This window comes from Aquarana catesbeiana, linkage group LG03 (genome assembly GCF_042186555.1).
Source record: "Aquarana catesbeiana isolate 2022-GZ linkage group LG03, ASM4218655v1, whole genome shotgun sequence".
NCBI lineage: Eukaryota > Metazoa > Chordata > Amphibia > Anura > Ranidae > Aquarana > Aquarana catesbeiana.
Window position 1 is genome coordinate 615,605,294 of NC_133326.1, and position 23,000 is coordinate 615,628,293.

General features: G+C 41.4%; 1 protein-coding gene across 1 annotated transcript in view; it reads right to left on the reverse strand.

Moving 5' to 3' along the window:
• Positions 1 to 4,811: 4,811 nt before the first annotated feature.
• REEP4 (receptor accessory protein 4) overlaps positions 4,812 to 23,000 on the reverse strand; it is a 35,335-nt gene continuing 17,146 nt past the window's right edge. Inside the window, exons 4-8 of the mRNA XM_073622268.1 lie at positions 20,724 to 20,844; positions 17,548 to 17,661; positions 13,813 to 13,945; positions 11,477 to 11,637; positions 4,812 to 9,942 (exon numbers count right to left, since the gene is read on the reverse strand). Of these exons, the coding sequence (XP_073478369.1) occupies positions 9,877 to 9,942; positions 11,477 to 11,637; positions 13,813 to 13,945; positions 17,548 to 17,661; positions 20,724 to 20,844 (595 nt within the window). The 3' untranslated portion in view covers positions 4,812 to 9,876. The remainder of the gene's footprint in view (positions 9,943 to 11,476; positions 11,638 to 13,812; positions 13,946 to 17,547; positions 17,662 to 20,723; positions 20,845 to 23,000) is intronic.

Below are 23,000 nucleotides of genomic sequence, written 5' to 3' on the forward strand. Positions count from 1 at the left end.
CTCACTATTGGATTGATAACACTTACATGTCTGGAGGAGTCATGATCACTCATCACCATTCATTTTACTGTTTGTATTTTATTATCTCTTTTTATTAACATTTTCTTTTTCTAATTGTCAGCTTATAACAAAAGTGAGCATGGCATAGATTGAATGACTAGTAGTGAATAGACTCCCTATACTCAGGAGCATTGCACTCTGATCCCTCTTTTATCCTATGGTGTTGTAGCTAGACGGTCATCTTCTGTTATATAAAGAGCTGTGCAAACTGTTGCCACTATAGCCTGTATAATAATACATTTTATATATATATACATACACACACACACAGTATCTCACAAAAGTGAGTACACCCCTTACATTTTTGTAACTATTTTATTCTATCTTTTCATGTGACAACACTGAAGAAATGACACTTTGCTACAATGTAAAGTGGTAAGTGTAAAGCTTGTATAACAGTGTAAATTTACTGTCCCCTCAAAAATAACTCAACACACAGCCATTAATGTCTAAATTGCTGGCAACAAAAGTGAGTACACCCCTAAGTGAAAATGTCCAAACTGGGCCCAATTTGCCATTTTCCCTCCCCGGTGTCATGTGACTCGTTAGTCTTACAAGGTCTCAGGTGTGAATGGAGAGCGGGTGTGTTAAATTTGGTGTTTATCGCTCTCACTCTCTCATACTGGTCACTGGAAGTTCAACAAGGCACCTCATGGCAAAGAACCCTCAGAGGATCTGAAAAAAAAAAAAGAATTGTTCCTCTACATAAGGATAGCCTAGGCTATAAGAAGATTGGTAAGTCCTTGAAAATAAGCTGCAGCACGGTGGCTAAGACCATACAGCGGTTTAACAGGACAGGTTCCACTCAGAACAGGCCTTGCCATGGTTGACCAAAGAAGTTGAGTGCACGTGCTCAGCGTCATATCCAGAGGTTGTCTTTGGGAAATAGACGTACGAGTGCTGCCAGCATTGTTGCAGAGGTTGTAGGGGTGGGGGCTCAGCCTGTCAGTCCTCAGACCATACACTGCATCAAATTGGTCTGCAAAGCTGTTGTCCCAGAAGGAAGCCTCTTCTAAAGATGATGCACAAGAAAGCCTGCAAACAGTTTGCTGAAGACAAGCAGACTAAGGACATGGATTACTGGAAGCATGTCCTGTGGTCTGATGAGACCAAGATAAACTTATTTGGTTCAGATGGTGTCAAGCGTGTGTGGCGGCGAACAGAGGATGGGTACAAAGACAAGTGTGTCTTGCCTACAGTCATGCATGGTGGTGGGAGTGTCATGGTCTGGGGCTGCATGAGTGCTGCTGGCACTGGGGAGTTTATTGAGGGAACCATAAATGCCAACATGTACTGTGACATACTGAAGCAGAGCATGATCCCCTCCCTTCAGAGACTGGGCCGCAGGGCAGTATTCCAACATCACGACCCCAAACACACCTCCAAGACGACCACTGCCTTGCTAAAGAAGCTGAGGGTAAAGGTGATGGACTGACCCAGCATGTATCCAGACCTAAACCCTATTGAGCATCTGTGGGGTATCCTCAAACAGAAGATGGAGGAGTGCAGGGTCTCTAACATCCACCAGCTCCGTGATGTCATCATGGAGGAGTGGAAGAAGACTCCAGTGGCAACCTGTGAAGCTCTGGTGAATTCCATGCCCAAGAGGGTTAAGGCAGTGCTGGAAAATAATGGTTACCACACAAAATATTGATACTTTGGGCCCAATTTGGACATTTTCACTTTGTTGTTGCCAGCAGTTTAGACATTAATGACTGTATGTTGAGTTATTGAGGGGACAGCAAATTTACACTGTTATACAAGCTGTACACTCACTACTTTACATTGTAGCAAAGTGTCATTTCTTCAGTGTTGTCACATGAAAAGATATAATAAAATGTTTACAATAATGTGAGGGTGTACTCACTTTTGTATGATACTGTGTGTGTATATATATATATATATATATATATATATATATATATATATATATATGTGTGTGACCACTTTTTTTTTTTTTTGCAAATTATATATATTTTTTATTAAGTTTTACACCAAATTTAACACAACATTTGTATAAACTTTTAAAGAGAAAGAGCAAGTCCTTAGATTTCATTATACAAACTGTAATGCGACCAACTATTAATATCATGAGAAGACCACCTTAATGCTTATATTCCTCGTATTTTAAAGGTTCTTGCCACTCATCCTACAAAGAGCCAAAACAGAGAAAAAAATAGTAATATATCATTGTCTCAACTTTGCCGCCCCCCACCCCACACACCTATTCAGGGACACATACCTCTTTACGCCCCTATTCTGCTTTACTTTTTTTTTTACAATATATTCATCTTCAACCAGTTCCCTCACCTCCAAGGATGCACAAAAATATATCCACGGTGACCACACTGCAGTAAAATTTCTCATAGTTATCACTTAACAATGCAGTCAATTCCTCCATTCTCCGCAGGTGTTACATCTCCTCCACCCATTCCACTATTTTAGGGAGTCAGAAGATTTCCAATACTTTGGTATGACAGCCTTTGCAGCCATTAAGAAAAAATGTAAGAGACCCTCCTTGATCCCCTAACAGAGTTTGGGATGATGGACAGCAATGCAATCTGCGAAGTTGAGACATTTCCTGCACTCGTTATAGATTTGTATTTGTCAAATACAGCTGACCAAAAGGGTAATGAGTTAATAGTCTGTGCAATCTTACCAGGTATTGGTACCAGCTTGATAATAAAGTTATTTTCTTGTATTCTACTGGCCGTGGACAATTTATGAGTCCACATAAATGATTTAGTAATGCAATCTAGTGATATTATACGCTCCAGTTCCTTTTCCCACTCAACTATATAGTATGGCACTACTGTGAGGCTTTCCAAGAGCCATCACATGCATCTGCGACTAGTTATCTCACTGTTGAATCCTTTTTCTTTGCCATGCAAGGATATGTCACATTTTCAGCTTGTGTTGTAATGAGACCATTGGGGGGGGGGGGGGGGGTGGCACAAAAGGTGTCCTCTACCTTTACCCAATTCCTTATCAGATGCAGAGCTCCTGGTTTCTATCAAGCCAGACGTGGAACTCTCCATGGCAAATTTTTGAGGTAGAAATTTTCAGTCCAGTACACTTTTGCAGGAACCTTCTCTACCCCCTAATTGGTAGAAAGGATGCAGTACTGACTTCCCTCTTTTAGAAGCCTACTAACGAAATGCTGTCATCTCCTAAAGCAGTAGTAATTATTTTTTTTTTTTTTATCATAGCACCTGCAGGCTAATGCTATAATGTGCCCTCCAGCACTGTCACTGATTCTGCAGGTCCCAGGCACTTCCATTTTCGCTCAGTCTTCCTTCTGTGTTCCATCTCTTCAGCCACATGAATGGCCTGGCCATGATCACGCCACTCCCGTGCATGCACACAGGAGTCACACCATCACAGCATGGATCATGTGGGTTAATGCACGCTAAAAGCTGCACATGCTAGGCTCAATGTACATTACATCGGACAGGCAGAAGCATTTATGACAGCCAGCAAAAGACAGAGCAGGTTCTCTATTTTTCCATCGGAAAATTCTGTGTATGCAATTCCGACGCGCAAAAACCACGCATGCTCAGAATCAAGTACGAGATGGAAGCATTCGGTCTGGATTAGCAGAAGGAGCCCAAAGGGTGGCGCGCTTCATATGGAACTTCCCTTTTCTAGTACCGTCGTACATGTTGTACATCACCACGTTCTTGACAGTCGAAAGTTCAGAGAACTTTTGTGTGACTGTGTTTATGCAAGCCAAGCTTGAGCAGAATTCCATCAGAAAAAAGAAGAATGGGTTCATGGGACCAACTGGCAATACCCAAAATGGCAGGGAGGAAGTCCTCATGACAGAGGGGGAAAAAAGGCAATACCTCTGTATTACATGTCCCAAGGTGATGAGCTGTGATTGGACACAGCTGATCACATGGTAACAAGCCTCCGTCAGAGGCTCTTTACCTAGATCGGAGACGCGGTGTCTCAGACTGACACCACCGATCACCATGCGGTCATGGCTTATACTGCTGGATGTCATATGACCGCCCAGTCAGGATAACTGAACCACTTCCCGGCCATCATTCTGCTATAGGACGGGCGGGAAGTGATTAATCTCCTGCATTGTGTAAAAAGGATGTTTGATCTTCTCTTAACCTCCCCTTCTCCCACTGTCCCCAATCTGCTGATAGAACAGAGCCTGGGGGGGGGGGGGTCAAGCTGCACATGCTCAGTTGCTCAGTTTGGTGTGTATTGCTAGAATCTTTTTCTCTTGGGAAAGTCCATGCCATCAGCACTGTCCAGAGGGTCAGGGGTCCTGCAGCCATATAGGACAGTCAAGAGTAAAAATAATTAACTCCTCCTACAAGCTTTAACCAGACACTTATAGAAGTCACAAGACTTATGTACTGCTGATGAGAAAAGGCATTTAGCAGTTTACTAAAATAATTGCATTACCATGTTCTGTGTACTGTGGGAGACCAGATATAGTGAATGCAAGTTCCTGGGTTTAGTAACACTAAGTAACCCAAGCACACTGTACCTGTAACTATGACCAAAACCTGCTTTTACCTCACATTGTATTGACCACACACACACACACACACACACACACACACACTGCCATAAATTAGAGCATGCATCACCCACAAGATGATCAGGCATACATATCCAGCTTATCAAAAAGGTATTTATAAAAAAAATAAAAAAAACACACCCCACAACTTTTCACATCAACCATTTCACTTAAAAATAATCAGCTAATAGAAAAGAAGTCAACTACACAATTTCAATGAAACCAAAACAAAAACAAAAAAAAGTTTATTTACAGGGATATCAACAAAAAAAAAAAAAAGATAACAGTTGCCAACAATATAAAACTGGTAAAAAATAGCAGGCACTTGAGGTGAAGACCGCAAGCTACATAAGGATCATCTTGTAAACATAGATTTGACAAGAGAAAAGGACACTTTGTTCATCAGGTGACAGCACCAGAGGCGCTAAAACTTTGGCACCTGCATAATGAATGTGCATTTTCACAATACATGGAATTCATTGCATTTGGAAAATCATTACGCTGTTCCATTAACAGAACACCGAGCAGCTTCATATTACAGTAGACATTTAACATATATAAATACATAGAAAAAAAAAACAACAAAAGACAAAAGACAAAGGACCTTTGTAGTTCTCTTTTGCATAGACGTGGGATCAGAATTTTAGGACAAGGGAGAGAGTGCAAATTTGTAACTCAAGTCCCTCCCAAAATTAACATGTTCCCAAGTCCCTCTCAAAACTAAAATTTTCCCAGATCAAAAAGAAAAACTAAGAAAATAAACATAAAACAATGTTCTGTATCTTTATAAACAAAAGACTTTCATGGTCGTTACACCATTGTGGGCAATTGGAATTTCCAAAATATCCTACAGGTGGTAAAAGATTTATAAAGCAAAGAGTGAATAGCCTGCACATGAAGGGTAAGATCACCCTCTGCATCTTCCTAAAGAGGACCTTCAACAGGGCAAAACAATTGTATGGAGAAGGCTGTACTGGTATTGGCTTCTCCCCAACTTAGATGCCACTTGCTGGTTCCAGGGCAGTGAAGCTGAACCAATTCACTGAATCCCAGATCTAAAATAAGCATGTGGTCTGAAAAAGCTTCTGCTTTTGTGGTCTTCTCAGCCAGGAGGCTTGCATCTATACAAGTCCTATATAAAAACTTTGTTTAGTTGCCTGCACACATTGTCTGCCAATCCAGACATGAAAATCACGTGTTACATAGAAGTCAGGTTTAGGTTCCCCTCAACTAAATGTATATTTAGTTTATAGTTTTAACATGTACAGAGCATTTGAGTATGTTCAGATGTGGCTTACAAACTTACAGACACGGCTCTCAGCTCCTAACTACAGCTCATTTACAGAGCCAGGTTTCTATGCATCTAGTTTCTCCATGGCAGTGTATGAAGATTTCTACTGGGGCATCAATAGCGCATTCAAGGTACAGCCATAAAACAACAAAGATACACAATATATAAAATCAAATTTGTTTTTGAATTTCCAAATGGAGAAGGGTCCAATTTTAAAGGTTAGCGTGTTAAAGGTTTTCTTACGTACAAATATTGCAATTATTGGTTTAAATCAGTACAACAAATTAATGTTTAAATCAAAATGATCAAATACTATTCAAATAACAAATATGAAACAGTTAAAATAAATTAGTGCACCCAAAAAATGTTGTACACACATACCTTCACAATAACTGAAAGAAGAAGTGTACAGCAACTGTGTATCCGGCAAGCAACAGAGGCACATTTGCAAGAAAGAAAAAGTATTCTGTGCACAATGTGACTATATTCTGATTGCAAAATAGTTTACAGCATGAATCAAATATTTTGCCCAGCTCTACAACATGCTAGAAATCTAAATTTACTTTTTAAAAATGTAAAAAAGCCTTAAAAAAGGTGCATCCTACTAGCCCAGGCCTTGTTTTTCACCCATACACAACTTGAGGGCACCAGCCCACTTGACTATTTGAATTCTGGGAACACCAATTCCTGAGATTGCAAATGTATTGTAGAGCTCTTATTGTGTTTCAGACAGAGAAAGGGGAATGTGCACAGCAAAGAGTAACGAGACAAAAAGCCACAGGTTTGCTGAAACAGACGCGTAAAAACATATATTAAGATTACTTGATTAAACTTAAGGCACTTCTTGTCAGTTTTCACGTATTGCTTGGAGATGATCTTTAAAACAAGCCCTGTGGCTGGTAGTCCATCGCTAATCAGCGGAGCCTAAAGTAAACCTGACCTTCTGACAACTTGATTTTGTTAAGTGTGCTTAAGCCAACAATAAAGTCTGTAGTGCAGACATCGGTCAATCCCATTAGAAATCCAGGAGTCTGTGGATCCCCATGAATCCTAGACCAAGGCTGTACACAGAGACGCAACACTTTACAAGTCAAGATTAAGTACTACCCCTTCCCAGTGCCAAGCCTGCCCCTGTCATTCAGGTGACAGAACATGCTGTGTATCTGACTGACAGCGGTGGGGCATAGCATGCAGAGGGGACTGAGGTTAGTCTTGGTTTGAGAAGAACCCTGTGTACAGATCATTTAAAGGCCAACACAAGTACCTAGTGTCCCCTGTAGCGCTCAAAGGCCCATACCTATCACAATATCAGATGCTCACATCTCAACAATCAAGCCCCTGTAGGGGGTGAAGCATGCCAGAGAGAGGAGCTGGAACAATAAAGTTTGTTATGCCCAATGCAACAGTGGTGTGCAGCTTCCTGCCATGCTAGGTTACAACTACTTGCTGGCATTAAAAGGTGCCTGCACTACAAGCTTGTATTACTTTAGGCAAAGGCTGGTTCCCTTGAGTTGCCACCTCATCCCTTTAAACCCGAACACATTTGAATTACACAGGTTCTGAGGCTAATTAAATGCAGATAAGGCACCAAGTGAGTTTAATTACCACCTTAATCAGCCACAGATCCTGTGTAATTAATATGTGTTTGGGTTTAAAGGGACGAGGTGGCAACCATAGGGTTCCCTATAAAATCTAATTCCATCTTGTGACAATCTTGATTTAGTAAGGCAGGGAAAAAACAAATGCAATACAAGTAGGATTCATTGTTTGGCTATGCATGTAAAGGCTGAAGATGTATCCAATGAGACCAACTTCAAATTGTAATAACTTCTATACAACACTTCCCACAAGACAACAAACTGATTGTTTCTTACTGGGTACAAAAGGACAAAACAGAACATGATGTAGAACACCATTTATTGAGAATTTGTCTGCCCCGCCTACTTGTGCTGAATAAAAGGTGACTTCGTACTTTAGTGTAGGTAGATTTATGCTGATCTATGCAAAAAGCACCAATAGGTGCTAACAGCTCATTCAGGCCTTGTGTAACATTTTACTAAAAGGCAAAAACTCCCAAAACCCCGCTAATGGGCACCCAAAATCTATGTATATGGAACACAATGTCTGCAGGACTGCATTGTTAATGACTACGGGGCTTATTCTAAAACAAGAGCAGGGAATAAAACTGATGGACCCACAACAACCAATCACAATCCATTTTATATTGGTCTGATTTTAGTAAAGTGACTAGGCTCTTTGCATTATTCAAAGAATAAACCCACACATGTAAATAAATGCCAAAACTGGCAATGACAGTAGAGCTCTGCAATCACATTGCACTAACTACAAACCTCCCTCAGCTTTTGCCCGAAATGAGTTCAGCTGTACTATATAAAACAAAGTATGGAACATTTTGGCCTCTTTCACACGGACTGTCCGTTCAGGTCTGCCTGTCAGTTTTTTAGGCGGACCTGAATGGACACTCCATGGAGGTCTATGGAGCGTCGGATGTCAGCGGTGACATCCGACCCGCTCTGATCCAAAAAAGTGTAACGGAGGAAAACTCTACTTTTCCATCCGTTTTCGGATCGGATCAGGTGGCGACGGACTCTACGGTCCGTCATCACCCAATCCCCCATAGGGGAGAGCGGCGCTCTGACAGGTCCGTCTCTGCAGTGTGCAGCGACGGACCTGTCATCTTCCTGCTCAGCGGGGATCGGCGGAGCGATCCCCGCTGAGCAAGCGGATGTTCTTGGGGCGGATCATCACTGATCCGCCCCATGTGAAAGAGCCCTTAGGCTTGTCTAGCTGCAAAACTCCAGAATTCTGATGCTGCGACGACACACATTAAAAGTTTGCTATACACATAAGTCAATCCTGAGCTGCATGTTCCCCAGAGACAGCTCACATCTCTTTGGATTTTCGTCAGCTGCTTCACTACGAAAAATGCATAGCATGAAAGTCTCTAGAACATGTGGCCCAATGCTGAGAATCGGAAGGTGCATCTAAGGGATCAAACAGCAAAGATAAAAGATCTTCAGGAGACAGAACCAGAATCCCCAATTCCCAAAGTGAGAAAAACTTAAGGAAAAAAAAAAAAAAACTCAATAAAGAGTAACACACTTATATGGTACAGGAGACATATACTAAATTTTTTGGCAGTGTTCAACATACAAAGTTTGTAGTGCAGTCTTACACAAGTTGTTCAGTAATGAAGCGTGCATGGAGGCGCGCAGTCTGTCATGGTGGTGTACAGCAGTGTAGCGGCTTCTCTGACTCCTGGTTGAGGTGTAAAAGTTTAGTATAGACAAAAAAAAAAAATGCAGGGTATGGGGGAATTGCATAAGAAAATCGCTCTTAAAATGGAAGTGGCAATTTCCCCATCAGTTCCAAACATGCAGAATTCCAATCAAACCGAGTTCATTAGAGATTAGTCTCTACCTGGATGCCTGGAAGTAAGACTTTATTCTCCCAAAATGAAAAATTAACGAATTAAGAGTAAGGGAATGTGATAGGAACAGATAGAATATATAGAGAGTTAAGGGATTTAGCCCCATCCATTTAAATTGTTACAGGAATCCTGCCCTTCCATGTAGTCATGGGTTAACAGCACTGTACAGCAGAGGGAGGGGCCTCCGTAAACCACTCCCGCTATTACTGATGAATTATGATCTAAAGACTGGTAGCAATGAGAATTATGGCTTTCCAGGCAAAAGGATAAATGGAAATTTAAAGAAAAAACAATTGTATCTGTAGAGAGACATATCCATAGATCTGCATGTACTTGTATACATGGACATATCCCATCAGACATAGTGACAGACAGCAACACATATCCAATATTTACAGACGACGCACACTGTGAAGGCATGCCTTGTAACACACAGCCAGTGTGAGCAGGAAAATAAAATTCAGTGTTTTCAGCTTTCTTTATTGAGGGCACGAGTGGAGCTAGTTCCTCCGGTATACTCCTAGTTTCCATTGGTTACATCTCTGCATCAGACTGAACCACCTTCTTCTTCACTCGCGTTCTGCTGCTCTTTACAGATGCCTGCAATTCATCACACAATTACAAGAGGTCAGGCACTGAATGAAATGCTGCAGGGTTGGTAAAGACTGGATGGGGAGGGGTAGCTCTTATACAGCCATGAAAATCAGGGAATAAATACATATACACAATACAGCCATGAAGATCAGGGTAACACAGAACAGCAATGAAGGTCAGGGTATACAACATTTAAAAACAGCCATGAAAATCAGGATAGAAGACATCCATATGTCAAATACACAGCCATTACCTCACATCATATCTGTATTATATAGCTCCTATACCCAGATTATTATGGATGTACTGCCATATCAGAATAAACAGCTACATGGATCAGAATAGAAAGCGTTAAACACCGCTATGAGGACCTAGGAACATGACATGTCAATATCACCACATCAAGGCCGATTTACTAAAGGATTTGAGAATCTGTACTCAACCACTTCAAGACCACAATATGTATATATACATTGCTGCTTTGAAGTGGTTTACCAGGGGTTATGGCAGCCATAACGCCGGTATTTTATTTTTTCAGCCAGTGGCTGTCTCACGAATGCGTGCCAAGCAGCTCATACTCACTTTCCCGCCACTGTTTCTCGGACTTAACCTTTTTACCAGTGTGCCCGAGAAACGATCCGACGGTGCAGATGCCTGGTCACAGAGGCGATAAAAGACCAGAAGGTCTTTCATCGCCTCTATGGCCTTGCAGGACCAGACAGACAAGGTGACATTGTCACTCCTGGTCTAGGGTGGAAATAAACAATTTTTTTTTAAAGCAAAAAAAATAAATAAAAATAAATAAATCTATATTTTTCTGACCCCAGATCTCTACATTAAGAGGACCTGTCATGCTTATTTCTTTTACAAGGGATAAGGTAACAAAAAGCAGACAGGGGTTATAACCCTCCCTTATTTGATACAACATGAAAAAGTTGAAAGAAAAAAATAATAATTTTGCCTTTAATTCTACGCTACATATTTCAGCCCATATTGTGATTTAGATATCTCTACCACAAGGCATAGCCTGGCAGGTATCATTACTTTTCGCTACTGAGGCTTCCTGCTTCACCTGGCTACTTACTGAGCTACAAAGTGCATCATCCCATTGGTGATATATTGGCACACTGTCAAATCAGCAGGCAGGTAACACAGAATGCTGCAAAACTGTGATAGAAAAATGTGAAGTCACATGCCTAGACATGCAGTATGGCAAGTATGTGCAAAGGACAAGACATAGAAAGTCCATTGGCTGGTAAATCCGCATTTGTAGCCATTTCTGTTTTGTATTTAGCCTTTTTTGCCTTTAGTCAAAACAGCAGCATGCTATGCCCACATCCCAGTACTATTGCATTCTGCGGTAAAATGTATGCACAACCACATGATGTGTGTGATCTAGCATAACATAGGACTGTGTAAAGGGCGCCAAGATACAGCAATACAGGACCATTTATATGGCATGCTGTACAGTGCTTAAGTGCGGTGTTCTCTGCATATCAAGCACAATACAGCAGCATAGTGTAAACAGGCCGATTCTCACCTCTCTACTCAGCCCCTTCTTCTTGCTGACCTTCAGGCTTTGGCTCCTCTGCAATGGTTTTGAAGGCAAACCGCCCCGTGTTCTCGCTGAAGTTCTGTTTTCTGAATCCGACCACCTCTCATCCATAGAGTCACTGTCAGCTTGGGACTGAGTGGTATAACCTTCCAAAAAAAAAAAAACCAACACACAAAACAAGTTTTAGCAAATCCCAAGAAATCACTTCAACATTACATAGAGACTCCCAAACCAGCAAAATAAAGTACTGTAGAAAGTAAACAGATGGAAAATTCCATGTCGTCATCGAAACTGGATTTTTAAAGTAATTTTATCAGTCTAACTGATATTTCATGTCCGAGGCTTACACTTGCTTTAATATGAACAAAGAATATCCCTCTATAGTGTGTATTTGTCTCAATTAAGAGCACTAATTGTCATTTCTGTCTCCAGCTTCGTTCCTCTACTATCAGCATAAGTCACTTCTGACAAGTTTTCCCGACACCAAGAGAAAAATGGTGATGGGGAGGGAACTCCAGCTGATTGACAGCCTCAGCTCTGTTCCTGGGTGCCATGTGAAGGGGGGCGTGTCCCTTCCTTCTAATTAGAGCTCTCCAGAGTATAACTTCAGCTCGCTGTCCCCTTTTTTTCTGAACTCTGACAAGCTTTATAATTCAGCACTTTAAAGAAAACTTTAAATTCTCGCCCCTTCTTGTACTGTACACCCTGCCTTATTCAAGGAAGGTACAAAGAGCAAACCTGTACTTTGACCATACTAGCCAAGAAACAGGTTTGCTTATAGGAGGCACAATAGTACCGTATTAATTTCAAATACGCAAGACCCCATCCACTGACTCAACCCACTCACACCAGTATGGTTCTCATTACTGCCCCGAAAACTTGACATTGCAGACAAGATCCATATCCTGCCACAAGCCCACTACTACTTTCAACAACACTGTTGCTTCCAAAATAGTGCATCCAAACCACAAGCAGAGGCAGATAAACCGCATTCTACTTTCTACACGTGCTACTGAATTTTTTATGCCTGTAGTTGGCATACTTGGAAAGTAGTGTGGGCGACAGGAAAAAAAAAAAAACAAAAAAAAAAAAAAACAAAAACACACAACTTCCTTACTACTGTAGAACTCCAGGAGTAATGAAAATCCCCTTATTGCAGTAGACTGTCCTGAAAGAACAACTTTGTTAAACTTTTGCTCTATTCTGTTGCCTTCTTTCAGTTGGTTACACTGACCCTGCTAATACGTAAGTGTCTTCTGTCTGCTGGATTAAACCAGGAAAACATGGCAGATAAAAGCAACACTTCTGGTGTAACCCACTCACCATAATAAATTACATAGTGGGAGATTTACTAAACTGGAAGTGGAAAATCTGGTGCAGCTGTACATGGTAGCCAATCAGCTTCTAACTTCAGCTTGTTCAATGAAGCTTTGACAATAAAACCTGGAAGCCGACTGGCTACCATGCACAGCTGCACCAGATTTTGCACTCTCCAGTTTTAGTAAATTCCCCCCCCCCGATAAAGTGTCTGCACTGGCATCCTTCGATAAAGGCAGAGCCAAATCAGATTACCTGCAGATGTCTGGGTCCAAAACAGACAGCTGCTTTTATTTTCAATTCACTGCACTATTTTTAAGCACATCCCAGCGCTGAACAGACTGCATACATTATTATAACCTGTAGCTAGCACAGCTGTGTCAACGTCACAAAACGAAGCAGGCTGACTGCTTGATCCTTTCCTATGGTTCTTTTTTCAATGCTGAAAATGTATTTGGTAATTTTACTATCAAAAGGTCTGTATTAAAGTTTTGGAAGATATATTGTATGATCTGTACAAATGTAATCAACATAGTAAAAAAGGTACCGAGTGTGGCTATGAGCCATAGAAAACAGTAACGGTTATGATGACTCAGATCAATATGTATGGCATAATATAAGTTAGGTTTACAGTAACAATACACATTCTATGACCTACACCAATAGGTAGGAAAGGGGAATTGGGGAGGGGGTGTAAGTGTATAATGGCGGTAAACCGGGAGACAATCTAGGGAGTAAATATGAGAGTTGGGCCTTGCACAGAGGAAAGTCAAGACTTTCAGTTTTAGTTGTCAGGGCCTCCATGAACAGGGGACAGAGAAGAAAAAAGGAAAGGGAGAGAGAAGTATTCGGTCATTTCAATATGTGATTTAATGATTTATTCATTTTCTAGATTTATATTTATGGTAGTTACTTAACCACAGCTATATAAAACTACAAAAAAAAACAACAGATTTACAGCTACTGCTATAAAATATAGGGATTCCCCCCCAGTCATGACTCACTAATGGGGCGTCGCTGGAGATCAGCTCCATCTGGATAAAGTGGGTCTCTGTAGTTTAGTGGGGTATCATCCGGGAGCTCCCTTAGATCTTGCATGCTGAAACTGCGCAGACGCCCAACCAGGGCTCCTTGTCCCTAAACATAAAAATGTATTAATTAGTTACAGAAAAACTTTGCTAGATTTCAGTATACAACATATAGTAATAATAAACCTTAGCAAATTCAGTGACACCAACCATTATAGTAGGCACGGGCCTTTGAGAAATTCCCTACCTAATGGGCATTACCCTGGCATCCCCAGGCTCAGTGTGATTGATGTCTCGTCCGTTGCAGCTCTTTAGTTGGAAACTAAACATAGTGATCCAGGGTAAATTGTCTGATGCCTTACATCTGTGGACCTCCGTAGGGGTAATATTGACCTCGTGGGCAGCTATTTCTCCATGTACAACTGACCCTATACAGGTCTTTTTATTATCAAATGCATGACCATATAATATGTTAAATGAACCATTATACGAATACAGATCTCCCTTCCAAAGTATCTCTATATGTATCACAACAATTTATTTTTTTTATTTATGCATTTGTCTTTGCAGAGACAAGATTTTATCATTATGTTTCAATTTCTTTTGTAATAAAATTTGTACTTTAACTATTGGTGTTCATGTCGCCTTGAAAGTCACGTTCCCAAGGGGGATAATTCTTTGTTATCTGCATCTATAAGGCCTCTTGCACACGGGAGTAAAAAAAGCTGAGTTTTTTTACTGATCTGAAATGAGATGCATTGTTCTCTATGGGACGTTGCACTCAGCTGTAAAGAGATCAGTAATACAGTTTTGAGTATAGAGCAGTAAAACAAATAAAAAATGTCTCATTTGAGTGCAGTAATTTACTCTCATACACGAGTTTACTCGTTTAATGTTTATGTGAGTATAAGTGACTATATTACAATACTGGTAATGAAGAATTTTACTCGCCTATACTCAACATTACTCATGTCTTAACACCTGAGTAAACAATCGGTAAATTATGACGCCTATGTGCAAGGGGCCTACCTGGACTCCCAGTGCACCCAAAGTGCGGAAAATCGCAGATGACGCCTTTTTTTCCTAACACAACGCACTACTGTGTGCTGCAATGTAGGTGTATTGCCATACTGCATGGGGTGCCATACAAAAAGTATAGCCCTGTAAAGCAGCAGCATGTTATGTGCTACAGCAAAGGTGTGATCCAGTAAAAAACTTTTTTTGGAGCCCTCAGGAGGAATAGCCTGGCATTGCCTGGATCTGTAGTGTCTGTGCTCAGCCAATCATACCAAACTAAATTTTCTATACTTGATGACAAACTCTTTGCCACATAATATAATGTAATTATCCATCCATAAACTACATTGATCATGTCCACATCTACCTTAAAGCAGTATTAAACCCAAAATCAAAAATGTAATATTACAGCTTACCAATTCGTTTTTTGGCTTCTTTCCCTTATGTATTCACCTGGTGATCTGGCCAGTGACACGCCTCCTGTATTATAGTGGCTCCACTCTGGATGAAGGAGCACAGGGGGCACCTTTGGACAGCAGCATTGTTAGTCTGGGGGAGGGCAGTGTTAGATGGACTAGTAGACTTTGATACACTAAGAAATTGAAGCTGAACTCCAGCTAACACTTTATAAGCAGTCACAAGTTTTGTTTTGTTTTTTTTGCTTATAGGATAAATGTGATACATATATAAAATAAAAAGGGGACCATTGTTAAGCACCCGTCAGTGGTAAATGGTTTCTCTGAACTGCTACATATGCAGGACAACTTGTTCTGTTGAAAAGACAACTTACTGGCTGGAGCACCAGGTGAAAAAAGAAAAAAAGAAAACAAAACAAAAAAAAAAAAAAAAGTCATCACATCACAAGAATTGGCAAGTTGCAATATAATAAAAGTTTGCTTCTGGGTTTATTACTGCTTTAAAGTTGTAATAAAATGCACATTGATTTTTACCTACAGGTAAGCTTATGATAAAAAACGTACCTGTTGGTAAAATGAATATCTGAATATTATTCTGGCAAGCAGCAGCCAGAGACATCACCAGCGCATGAAGGAACAGTACAGCTATGTGCCGGAGGGCTTCGTTTCAAGGCAAATCTTTCATAATGTGCTAGTATGCAGTGCATATTAGCACATTATGATATTGCCTTGCGGGATACATTTTTTTTGTGCGTCAAGAATTTACTACCGCAATAAAGTCCATAAATAATTTAATTTGTATTTTAGCCAAGCTGTTACACGTGGTCCTTTGAATAAATTCATCACCTCCTCCCATATCCGCCTCCAGGACTTCTCTTGAGCCTTGCCCATCCTCCGGAATTCGCTACCCCAATCTGTCAGACTGTCTCCACATTTATCCACTTTTAAGCCGCGTACACACGAGCGGACTTTTCGACCAGACTGGTCCGACGGACTATCGGCGGACTTCCCCAATGAACGGACTTGCCTACACACAAACACACCAAAGTCGACAGATTTGTACGTGATGACGTACGACCGGACTAAAATAAGGGAGTTGATAGCCAGTAGCCAATAGCTGCCCTAGCGCCGGTTTTAATCTGTTGGACTAGCATACAGACGAGCGGATTTTTCAACCGGACTCGAGTCCGTCGGAAAGATTTGAGACATGTTTTATTTCTAGGTCCGTCAGAATTTTGGGGGGGAAAAAAAAAGTCAGCTGGAGCCCACACACGATCGAATTGTCCGACGGAGTCCGGTCCGCCGGACCAAGTCTGCCGGAAAGTCTGCTCATGTGTATTAGGCGATCCCTGAAAACCTTCCTCTTCAGAGAAGCCTATCCTGCCTCCATCTAACAACTGTACTACTTTCTCCATTAGCTCATCCCCCATAGCTATTACCCTTTTGTATAACTTGACCCTCCCTCCTAGATTGTAAGCTCTAACGAGCAGGGCTCTCTGATTTCCCCCTGTATTGAAACTGTACTGTCTGCCCTAATGGTGTAAAGCACTGCGTAAACTGTTGGCGCTATATAAATCCTGTATAATAATAATAATAATAATAATAAATTACACCATACTACACATTTATTCGATTTGAAAATTCACCACCAGGGGGAACCAAGTTACCTGAAAGTTGTGGCTGTCTGTAATTTAGACTCCTCAGAGTCACGGGTTCTGTTTTAAAAGCTTGTATGTTGTTTTTGGTATTCCGTCTAGTTTCTACCATGATATTGTTCTATAAATAAACTGGTTGTAAAGCCCCTATCTACTTGGAGATGTTGAGGATTTTCATTCTGACTTATGTTCGCATTTGTTTTAACTGTAGAATAGATTGCATTGCAATTCCATTTATTCATTTAAAAAAAAAAAAAAAAACACACACAAACACACACACACACACCAAAAAAACAAAAAAAAAACAAAAACAAAAGAAATAGGAAAAACAAAAAAACACACACTAAACACACACACACAAAAACAAAAACACACACACACACACACACACGACAAAGCCCAGTTACCTGACCCGTCATGATCATATGACCAGCCTCTCAATCAAAGTTCTCTTTGCTGTGTTAACCAGAGAGAATGCCATGGAATTCCAAAGGCTACACATTGGGGCCTGCATTTTATGAATGGTTTTAGCTTTCTTAAGCCCTTTAAAAAATAATTACTTTTTTTCACCAATCCACTTTGTAGTTTAATAAGAAAATCTCCCAAATAGACTTATGAAGTACCTTAGTGGCAGCCTGCACGGCAGCAGTAGCTGCAATATTCAGACCCCTTCGACCAAGAGTGACCACAGACTCGTAGCCTCGTTCCTTTGCTTGTACAATATAAGAATCTATCTCCTAGAAAGAAAAAAATAATAAAATAAAAACACATATTCAGGTCATGAGTCCTGCTCAGCAGGGAAGAGGTTAACGTGGAGGTATTTGCAGGTCTCAGACGCTCTTCCCACAGCTGTTCTGAGCTGAGAAACAGGTCAGGACAGAAGAAGCTGATGGAATCTGGGAGTAGCCTGAGGGGAGCTCCATCACTGAGGATTCCTCATATCACAGGCCAGTGTGGAGAGGCCCATACCAGCACAACAATCACTGCTAAACCTTCTACAGAGTTCAAACCAAGTGTCTTTGTCATGTGTCATCTTATCAAAGCAGGTATAGAAAATAGAAAAAAAATTACACACAGCTATTGTACACTGTCAGTATCTGCTATGTGTACTGTTATCAGCCATACAAAACTAACACATAAAAGAGGCACCTAAAGTATGTGAGAAAGAACACAGGTTAGCAGTCAGGATTGAGTACTTAGTAGACCATAACAGGAGTGAATGGCCCAGTAAGCATGGGAGAATAATGAAGACATGCAGAACAGCAGACACAGAAAAGGGGGATATAAAACAGAGGCATGAAAGAATGTGTCACTGCAAAATGCATTATCTAAGCACTACTAAAAGTTTTTTTTTTGTTAATACTGGTTGTAAACCTCAGACATGAAATATAAACAAAGCATATCCCTCTATAATGTGTACTTGTCTCAATTAAAAGCACTAAGGGCTCATTTACACTTGCTGTTACTAAATAAAATGGTTAGCTTACAGTCCTGTTTACACCTTGCTTTTTCTTTGCTTCACAAATACCCCATGTCACTTTAGGCACTTTAATGTATGTTGAAGCAAATGTAAATGAGCCCTTAGCGTCATTTCTGTCTGCTGCCCCGTTCCTCTGCTATCAGCATGAATCACTTCTAACAAGTTTTTCTGACACCAAGAGAAAAATGGTGACAGGGGAGGGAGCCCAAGGACTGGAGTGAATGGACTGTATGTAAAGTGCCACATAAATTGTCAGTATTATAAAATAAATATTAGTCAAATATTACTCTTTGTAGGGGAATCAGAGTAGGGATTCTGATAATGTGGAAGTTGTATTTTAAAACCCCCATACAAAAGTGCATTAAAAAACAAACAAACAAAAAAAACAAAAACACACACACAGTAATCATGCCAAATCTTGAAAAGCAGATCGTCACTGCAGAGCGAGTTCACAAATCTTTAAAGCATGCATTAACAACCATAATTATGGCAATGCATAGTTCATTATGTGTCTGCTCTAAAATGAATGATGGAATCTACTGGTTGCTATGACTGCAGAACCTGATTTTTTCATTTGCTTTATTAGACTATTACAGTATGCTTAACTACTTCAGACCTGGCACAAATTTTTTATTTTTTTTTTCTATTGGTGTGAAGTCCCCCTTGAAATCCATACAGGACCTAAAAGGGCCCCACAGTTTAAAATGTTTAAATGAGAGCTCCATTGTTTACATTCTGCTTAAAACGTTAGTTTTGCCGCGTTTAAAAAAAAAAAAAAAAAATAGCCAAAAATGAAAAACGCCTGTAAAAGAAACGTTGCTAAACACGAATTACCGCGTTTAGAAGCGTTTGGCGCTTGAAATGCCTGTAAACTCAGCTTCTGAACGCATTTTTTTTTTGCATTCCAAAAAAATGCCTATAAACTCAACTGCCTAGAAACGACTAAACGACCCTGTGTACATGTACTGATAAGATAACAGAGGAGAGTTTAGGGGCAGCTGAAAAAAAAAGCCTTACCAGCAGCCGTGTACATGAGGAGGCCTTACAGACAAGGTCACGGTTTACTCCTGCAACGATCCCACCTAAATTTTGATCGCCCACACATGTACATTCCCTAAAGAGTGAGCCCCGGTTCACACAGGGGAGGCACGACTTGCAGGTCGCCTCACCGAGGCGACCTGCACACGACTTCCAGGGCGACTTGCAAAACGACTTCTGTATAGAAGTCTATGCAAGTCGCCCCCAAAGTAGTACAGGAACCTTTTTCTAAGTCGGAGCGACTTGCGTCGCTCCTATTAGAACAGTTCCATTGTACAGAACGGGAGGCAACTTGTCAGGCGGCTAGGTCGCCTGACAAGTCGCCCCTGTGTGAACTGGCACTGAGTCAGCGAGGGATCCCTGATCTGTGACAGTGAGCTGATACAACCACCAGCACAAAGGATTCAGAAATGGAAGCGGTGTTCCACCCAAAAGTGGTAAAAAGTGGGGTGGGGAGTGTGGATACTGGTCTTTGACAGGTACGTTGTCCCCAGTTCCGGAAGTCTCAGCCGCTGACGTCACCACTCGGCTTCCTCCTCCTTCCCCCTGCCGCCAGGCCAGTAGGAGAGTGCAGCGGGTGCCTCACGTATGTGTAGTAGGGACCCGGCGTGAAGCCGTAATGCTTCACTACCGGGTTCCCTTACTGACTATGGCGGAGGCAGCACCCGACAGCTGATGGAAACATCAGCTGCCGTGCCAATATCGCTGGATTCCAGGACAGGTAATTGTTCTATTATTAAAAGTCAGCAGCTGCAGTATGTGTAGCTGCTGGCTTTTAATTCTTGCAGTGGCGGACCTCCCCTTTAATACACTGACTGTATATCATCACATTTCAATGTTCAGTGCAATAGTTATTTTTTACTGATGTAGAGATATTCATTCCACATGACAATCTAAGAAAAACAGTCTAAAAAGCTGGAAAATAAATATACGACAGTAGACTAAAAACCTAGAGGACTAATCACATAATAAACTTTCTAAATGCTACAGCAAGACTAGGAGTCATCTACTTATCTCTAGTCAGATGTTCACTATCTCTGGGCCCTGATATACTGTAAATGGAATTTTTGCTGAATAATATAACCGAGCAATAAAGTAAGCTTCTGGAAGCAGGACAGGGTACCTTCAAGTGGAAGCTTCAATTGTTGAAAATCAGGTAATGTCTTTACTTCTGCTATAACTTCACAGAAGGATTAAACTCTGCCAGCCCCAGGGTAGATATATGGGCATGCTATACGTTTACATACAGGGGGAGAGAAACAGAATGGATACTCTAATTACCTTTTCCCTTAGGGACAGAGCAGGATGAATACACTTCCTGTACAGCAGGCTGGCCCCTTTTGTGTATGGGGACAGCAACCAGATGACAAATGCCATTTTTATCTCATAGTAGAATGGGAACCTGCAAAACCAGAGAATGAGAACCAATGAAAACAGAACACGGAGCACAGAGTAAAGCAGCAACTAGACACATTTAGCAAATACGCCAATGACTTATCTCCCTTTCGTTTCTATCAAAACTGAAAAAAAAAAAGGACACCTAATGTAGAGATTATGTATTAAAATGTCATTAAGTGGGCACCAGTATCTGCAAACATACAAGACTGCGCTATAATGGTCTGACAGCTCTTTTCCAACCTTTATACTTTAGCTACACATTTTACAATCTTAATGGGCACCAAAAGTGCATTCAGAATTCACTACAAATGTATGTATCGAAGAAAAACTATAATCATTTTGGAACACACTTTCATTTTTGGACAATGTTTAGATGTTGGAAAAAGTTGAGTTAGACTTACCAATAAGTCCTTTTCTGAGAGTCTTCCAGGACAGCCCATGAGACCTAGGTCTCCTCCTACCAGGACAGGAAACACGTTAACCCCCACCAGATAAAAAGGGCGGTCCTCCAGGCCCTATGTCAGTATTCGAGAACCATAGGACGTCCCTGTAAAATATATGCAGAATACACATAACTTCAAGACAAAACCGGGTGGGAATCCGGCTGTCCTGGAAGACTCCCAGAAAAGGAGTTACCGGTAAGTCTAACTCAGCTTTTCTCTAAGCGTCTTCCAGGACAGCCCATGAGACGATGAGCCAGAACTTACCAGTCTAGGGAGGGACAACTGCCTCAAGGACCTTAAGGCCAAATGCCTGCTCCTGAGCAGATAGGAGATCTAGGCGATAATGCTTAATGAAGGTCGAAAAACTGGACCATGTGACAACTCTGCAAATTTGTTACGGTGAGGCTCCAGCCCTCTCAGCCCAAGACGCAGACAAGGCTCTTGTTGAGTGCGCAATGACAAAAGGCAGAGGAACTCCCCTAATTTTGTAAGTTTCAGAAACAGCTTACTTTATCCATCTAGCCAAGGTGGCTTTAGACGCACTCTTTCCCTTCTTTGCTCCTGAAAAAGAGGACAAACAAGGCGCCCGTTTGAAGCACCAGGGACAGGTCCTAGGTTGGACAACTTCTAACCACTACTGGCCTGAACCTAGAAATTGATTTGAAGAATCTAGCTATAGTGGGATTTTCCAAGAGAGAAAATTGGAGAAAAACACTGATAGCTGCCGCCTGTACCTTTAAGGTACTAACTGAAAGACCTTTGTCGTCACCCTCTTGAAAAAACTCCAAAATTGAAGGAACATTGTGAGTTAATCTTTGATTTCCAGATAACAGTTAAATTTCTTCCAAACCTTGGAATATATGGCTCTAGTGACTGTTTTTTTGCAATTTACCAGGGTCTTGACTACTTTGTCAGAGAACCCCTGGGAGCTTGGTATGTTTTATTCAGACACCAGGCCGTCAAGCTTAAGGAAACCACCTGTGGGTGCGACACTGGACCCTGCAATAATAAGTCTTCTCTCTTCAGGAAGACTCAGTGGAGGCTCTGAGACCAGAGTCTGTAACAGGGAAAACTATGGCCTCTTGGGCCAGAAAGGGGGTATTAGGATAAGATCTGTTTCTTCTAGAAGAAACTTCTGGAGGACTTCCCGAATTAGCCTGATCGGCAGGAAGGCAGAACTGCAGAATGGCCACTGATTCGCCAGATCATCGATCCGCTGGGTTCAGAGAAAAGAACTTCTGTCTTGCAATTGTTCCGATCTGCAAACAGGTCCACTTCGGGACATCCCAATCTGTTGGCGAGACCCATAAAGATTTTGGGATGAAGGGACCAATTGTCTAGACATAACCGGTAGCGGCTGAGATAATCTGCCAGACAGTTTTGTGTCCCCCTTAGGTGCACTGCTATAATTGAGGCTAGATTCCCTTCTGCCATGATAAAATCTCCTGGGCAATAGATTGAAGTATCCAACTCATTGTGCCTCCCTGTTTGTTGAGGTACGCAACCGTTGCAAAGTTGTCGGATAGAATCTGGAGATTGTGACCCCCGATTTCCGTCCGAAATGCCTGCAAGGCTCTCTGAACCGCTAGAAGCTCTCCGATTCGATGAAGCACTTGCTTTCTTTGAGGACCATTCTCCCTGTGCCATTTGGGGTTATTTACGAAAGGCAAATCCACTTTGCACTGCAAGTGCACTTGAAAGTGCACTTGGAAGTGCA